Source organism: Rattus norvegicus, chromosome 8 (genome assembly GCF_036323735.1).
Source record: "Rattus norvegicus strain BN/NHsdMcwi chromosome 8, GRCr8, whole genome shotgun sequence".
In the NCBI taxonomy this organism is placed as follows: Eukaryota; Metazoa; Chordata; class Mammalia; order Rodentia; family Muridae; genus Rattus; species Rattus norvegicus.
In genome coordinates this window covers 87545273-87551272 of record NC_086026.1, presented here as the reverse complement: position 1 = coordinate 87551272, position 6000 = coordinate 87545273, and the positions used below count along the sequence as shown (strand labels likewise).

Here is a 6000-nt window from a genome sequence, read left to right as displayed (position 1 = left end):
AGAACAGCACTTCAGCCCTCCTCCAGCTTTTACATTCTTCCTGCTCCTCTTCTGTGAGACTCTGAGCGGGGTGCTGATGTTGGTATCCCATCTACGGCTGAGCACGCAGCTGCCTATTCTTAGGCCTGCACTACATAAGCACTACCAATGCAGCAGCCAGCTTCTCTGAGACCAAAGGTACCAATCTATGAGTATAAAAATACCATAGAAGGCAGCTTGACAACAAGATCGTTAAAGTAAAAAAACAGCAACAAGTTCTCCCCTGGGCTTGCTAACTTCTCTAACCATGGGTTGAGCACTGTGTTTACAGCACTAGGCATTGGCTCCCTGCTGTAGAGCGGGCCTCAAATCTGATCCGGTGGGGGCATTTCTTGCTTGCTAGGTGGGTACTGTCGCATGTAGAGTCCAGTCTGCATCTTACCACTGGGTAAGATGATTGATGTCTTTTTCTCCCCCAGCAGCCTACACAGCTCCTTCTGGCACTATAAAAAGCAAGCAAGCGGGCTGGAGAGATGGCTCAGTGGTTAAGAGCACCCAACTGCTCTTCCAGAGGTCATGAGTTCAATTCCCAGCAACCACATGGTGGCTCACAACCATCTGTAAAGAGACCCGATGCCCTCTTCTGGTGTATCTGAAGACAGCTACAGTGTACTTATATATAATAAATAAATAAATCTTTAAAAAAAAAAAAAAAAGCAAGCAAGCAAGCAAGCAAGCAAGCAAGCAAGCAAGCAAGCAAGCAAGCAAGCAAGCAGGGAGAGCTTCCTACCTCACTGACCTTCAACTCATACAAAGTATCCTGTGCCTGGCATTGAAATTTCCAATTAGTAACTGTCTTCTCAGCATTTGTTCAGTAACCTGAGGTCTCCCATCCAAACTCCTTCTTTAAAATTGCTTAATTAGCTAACAGGCCAGTGGTGTGTCACAAGGCTTCTTCACACATTTTCACTGATGACGAAGAATCTTTTGTTCATGTCAGTGTTTATAATTTGGCTCTCGACCCTGAATGCTGTTTAGATGGTAACGCTCATGAGTGTGGGTCATACTTGCTCTGTCTGGGAGTGGAGAAGAGCATGTGACATAGGCTGAAATTCGCCTGGTTTAAACTTTAGCAGGAGGACAATCTAGACATGCACTGAAGGCAAGCGACTGCTGATGCTTTAAGCGGACTATCTGTAACGTGGGCATGAAGTGGTAGGAAGTATTCGTGTGAGCTGCCTGCAGACAAGCAATACCCAGGCTTACTAGTGGAGAAGTGTAGACTTCACTCTAGGTTCCGTAGATTAGAGCTGAGTGCTGCTGAGGACCAGTGAAGAAGTGACTGCCCAGAGGAAGGCCAGCGGGAGAAAGCCTTTCGGGGACACACCCCTTCCACACCTTCCACACGACTTTTCCTTTATCTACAGTGAGATGAAAGCCCAGCACACCATGTGTTCTCATCTCATCAGGAAAGCTGTATGCCATGATCTTGAACTAAGCACACCCATTTTTCCTTCTTAAATTATCACCTTAAATGGACCATGCTTGGAAACGTCCCTGAAGTACTTTTCTGAATGAGGTCCCTGAACAAAATAAAATCCTTTGGTGCTTCCTTTGCCTGAAGGGAGCACTGTTTTGGAAGTAACTCTTATGTCTGGGCTATACTTGTCTAAGCTTCATTCGAATGAAGGTGTGGCCCAATAAAAACATGCTCCATGAACTTGGTGTGTGTGAGAGGATGTGGTAGGGACACCGATCCAGACAGGTTGAAAACAGCTCTGCAGGGATCGTTTGTTCCTCCATATAAGTGTCTCCAGGGTGGACTACTTTTTCCAGGCCTCCACAGGCCCAGCAGCATGAGGCTGGCTGAGAGTAAAAGAAAAATTCATTTTCATAGGCAAAGCAGTCTAACAGCTACAGCTCAGGTCTTGTGAGAGAGCTACTGAGGGAGATCCATCTGCTTTAGCAGTCCTCCTCTTAGGGGATCGGAGAGCTGAAATGATGAGGTGACGTCACACAAGCTGATAAAATCCTCCCAACCAAAGCCAGGCATATCAGCTCATGCTTTTAGCAGTACTATCAGGTAGAGGCAGGTGGGCCTTTATGAGTTCAAGGCCAGGCTGAGCTACATAGTGGGCACATAGTGGGCACAAACCAGTGGCCAGGTGACATAGTTAGAAATAAAAACAAAACATAAAACAATGCCTCCCAATCCAAACTAAAAACCCTGAAAACCACTCATACACATACTACCTTTGAATATGAATCCCGATCTTTTATTTTCTCATACTACAAACATTTTATCCTTTTTACAACCTAGTTTACATAAGAGAACTGTAGAAAATAAGGCTTCCTTTAACTTTCCGAGGTAAATGAGATACAGAGCCAATCCCAGTATTTAAAGCTTTAAGCTGAAGTGGCTTTATTGCAATCTTTCAAAATTAGCATTACAGTAAATATTTTTATCTGTAAAGCTTGGCTTAATCTACAGTTCAGTTACTTTAGAAGTAGTTAAATTCAGTTAACAATTAAAAAGATAACACAAACCTAAAGCAATCTATGAAACAAATTATTTACAATTAAACACTTAGGGTCCTGATTCACAAAAATTAGTGCATTTCATGATTGATTTGTAAGTTTTATACAGAAAGCAAGCAGGATGCAGACTATTCCCCTGGGAAAATCTGGAATGAAATGAATGGCTGTTAGAAGACAGTCTGCCAATCTGCTACAGCAAACTTGAGAGAGGGCGGAAACCTGGTGGCTGCACTGACGACTGTTCTCAGCAGAGGTCAGACAGGTGGTAATGGAGAGCAGACATTTGACAGAGCTCTTGGTGTACATAGAAGGAAAAGGTTTTCCTTTTCAGATGAAACTAAATATTCTCTGAGTCTGTATATTCAGACGAATCTAGGATTTGTAGTTTCTTTTCTAATAGCTGGCAGAGTTCAGTTCCGTGGCAGGAGTGGGACTGCTCTGCAAAGGAAGTGTCACAGGTAAGGTGCCTCGCCCTCAGAGGGCATCAGTGCAGTCCAGTGACTTCACGTACACAGCAAGAGGAGACTCAAGAAACAGGTAGGAGAAAGCATTTTTTTAAAAATAAATTTCAGTGAATCAGGTCCCAGGTAGTATTAAAGAAGGTTTACAGTAAACATTGAAACTCTGGAATGCAGGTACATGTATTGTACAATTACATTTACAAAACTGCCTAGACAGCAGTCGCTCCAGAGTCAGAATTCAAAAATGTACAAGCCAGTTCACCATGACTGTAGATACAGTGTTATTAAAATACATTGTTAATAATCATAAAAATACTTTAGTATATACATATACAAACTCAGATTCACCTACTGAAGGAAGCTTCTAGTCACTTGTGGGCAACTGGAACACTGTAGGCCATCTTGGTCTTCACAGCGTCTGAGTGGGCTCGGGGTCAGGGCTGCAGCTGCCATCCACTTTGCTGGATGTCTAGTCTGAAGGGTCGCTTTTACCTCCACTGTACTTCGCTTTTCTAAAGCCTGATCCAAGTAACTCTGGACATTCACACAATTCATTTGCAATTTGATTGCATTTCAAAATGAGGCTATAGTTGATCTCATCAGTTATTACACTGTCTTGCTTGTAGTCAGGATGGTTTGCAATAAACTCTCTCATCCACCTGGCAACAGTCATTAGTTCTCCTGAAGAAAAGAAAATAGGTGATTTAAGAAGTAGATATTTAATGACTGGTGAACACATGCCTCTAAAATGAGATCATCATGAACTGGGAGTATCACACAGTAAGGACTGAGAAAGGTTTTTATCACATTCAAAGGATTCCTGCTGGGGACAAATGGCAGGTTGCAGAACAGCAACACACACACGTGCGCACACACACGCACAGAGATGCCCCCACAGGCTGATACTACCAGCTATTAAGAGACAGAGAGGGCTATGTCTCTAGATGCTGGCAATATATAACTACTTGAAGGGCTATAGGATCCCTACAGGGATGAGAAGGACTATGGGGTCCCTGTGGGGATGAGAAGGACTATGGGGTCCCTGTGGCGATAAGAAGGACTATGGGGTCCCTGTGGGGATGAGAAGGACTATGGGGTCCCTGTGGCGATAAGAAGGACTATGGGGTCCCTATGGGGATGAGGAGGACTATGGGGTCCCTATGGGGATGAGGAGGACTATGGGGTCCCTATGGGGATGAGGAGGAATATGGGGTCCCTACAAGGATGAGAAGGGGGTAAAAGCGAAGCCAGAGATACAGCATCCTAGAGGTAACATGTTCCCAGATGACCTTTGTCCAGAGGCTGTTAGCATTCGCACTGAGTTAGTTTTGTATGAGCTGTTTCCTGTGTAAGAACCAGCAAGGCCAGTAAGGCCCTGTAAATGAGGTCTTAAGCTGACAAGGAAAGAGCCTGGGGTTGGGCAGAGGCACTGTATAGGAGCTGGCAGCTGTCCACATGTGGTATAGCCTGACTGAGCCATGGTTACTTAGCCCAGCAGAAGTTAACAGTGATGTGCAATACACACAGACGACACTGGAGTGACACTGCAGTCACCACACCTCATTGAAGATGCCACATTTTAAAAAGCATCATTATTTCATAAGCCAGTAAAGAAAAAGAGAGCTCTGTCAATTCAGTCCTAAGACTGTAAGGTGTGGCCACTGCAGAATTAGAAAGTGAGCATGGCGAAGGTGGAGCTGTCACAGAAACAAACATGACAAGGAGTCAGACAAAGGAAAGGAAATGACTACTGTACCAGATGCTCTCTTCTTAATTAGCTTCAGGTAGTTCAGAATACTGCATCGGGTGTCCACGTCGACTTCCATGTTTTCAAGGTAGGAGTTCAGAATGGGGATGAGTCCAGGAAACACGCCTTCCTACAAGAACATGTTGTTATAAACACTGCCATTGGCGTTCCCAGTGCAGAGCCCCGGTCAGGCCCTACCTTCCCATTGATGATGGTGTCTATGCTCATGAGCGTGTACTCCTCTGCAGATGGCTCGGAGCTGGTCTGGGCCTTGCTACACCCATCCACCACGGCGTTGCCACCTGCCAACCCAGGGGAGCACAGGTGAGCAGCTTGTTCAGCATAAACTGACCCCAGAACCCTGAACACACGATACCTTTGCAAATGTCTTTCCTGAAATAAAACATCCCCTGTAAGACGGCATCTCGCTCCTGTGCCACTTTCATGTTCTCGTCAACCTAATGAAGAAGAGGAGTCAGGACCAAGTCAGAACGTCTTAGATCAAACCAGCCAGTGCCTGCATCGCTCCCACCCCTCACAGCAGGAAAAACAGACCATGTGCCCATCATATGGTATCTGTGCAAAACAACAGGAATTTACTTTACAAACCAAACCAAACAGAAAACACCAGAAGATCCTGGCTCTCTTGGTCTCAGAGTCGGTGTTCTCCCTAGCCTGCCTTGCTTAGGTGAACAAAGGGGCAGGAAACTGTTAGGTCTGCAGTACTGGGTAGCCCACCTTGGGCAGAGTCACCAATGCCATTTGCCTAGCTGGTAGCTCATCCATGAATTCTCAATTTCTACAATACATTTTAAATTTTTCTATAATGTTATCTTTCTCTCTTTTTTTTTCCTTATTTTATGTGTATGGTGTTTTGTCTGCATGTATATCTGTCCACCATGTTTGTGCAGTGCTCTTGGAGAGTAGAAGAGGGCATCAGATCCCATGTGAGCTGCCCTGTGGTACTGGGAACTGATCCTGGGCTCTCTGGAAGATTAGTCACTGCTCTTAACAAGTGAGTGGCCTCTTCAGCTCTCTCTAACACTAGTTCATGTGCAACCTCAGTATATAATACAAACACAAGCTGGAGGGCCGGGTGGGCCACGGTTGATGGAGTGCCTTCCTCAATCACACTCTCTCTCTCTGAACTTGGAACTCCTGGTTTTTGCTGGACTGGCTGGCCACTAAGGCTGGGTCCCGTCCACCTGTCTCCACCTGCAGAACTCAAGTGAGCCATCTCTCCAGCCTGGTTACAAGTCGTTTGTGATTATTTAA

General features: G+C 45.2%; 1 protein-coding gene across 2 annotated transcripts in view; it reads right to left on the bottom strand.

The window, feature by feature from the left end:
* Nucleotides 1–2376: 2376 nt before the first annotated feature.
* Nucleotides 2377–6000, bottom strand: part of Gclc (glutamate-cysteine ligase, catalytic subunit) — a 38646-nt gene continuing 35022 nt past the window's right edge. For both annotated transcript variants that reach the window (NM_012815.2, XM_063264945.1), the window contains exons 13-16: nucleotides 5102–5183; nucleotides 4924–5027; nucleotides 4735–4855; nucleotides 2377–3659 (exon numbers count right to left, since the gene is read on the bottom strand). In NM_012815.2, coding sequence (NP_036947.1) covers nucleotides 3448–3659; nucleotides 4735–4855; nucleotides 4924–5027; nucleotides 5102–5183 — 519 coding nt within the window. In that variant the 3' untranslated portion in view covers nucleotides 2377–3447. The remainder of the gene's footprint in view (nucleotides 3660–4734; nucleotides 4856–4923; nucleotides 5028–5101; nucleotides 5184–6000) is intronic.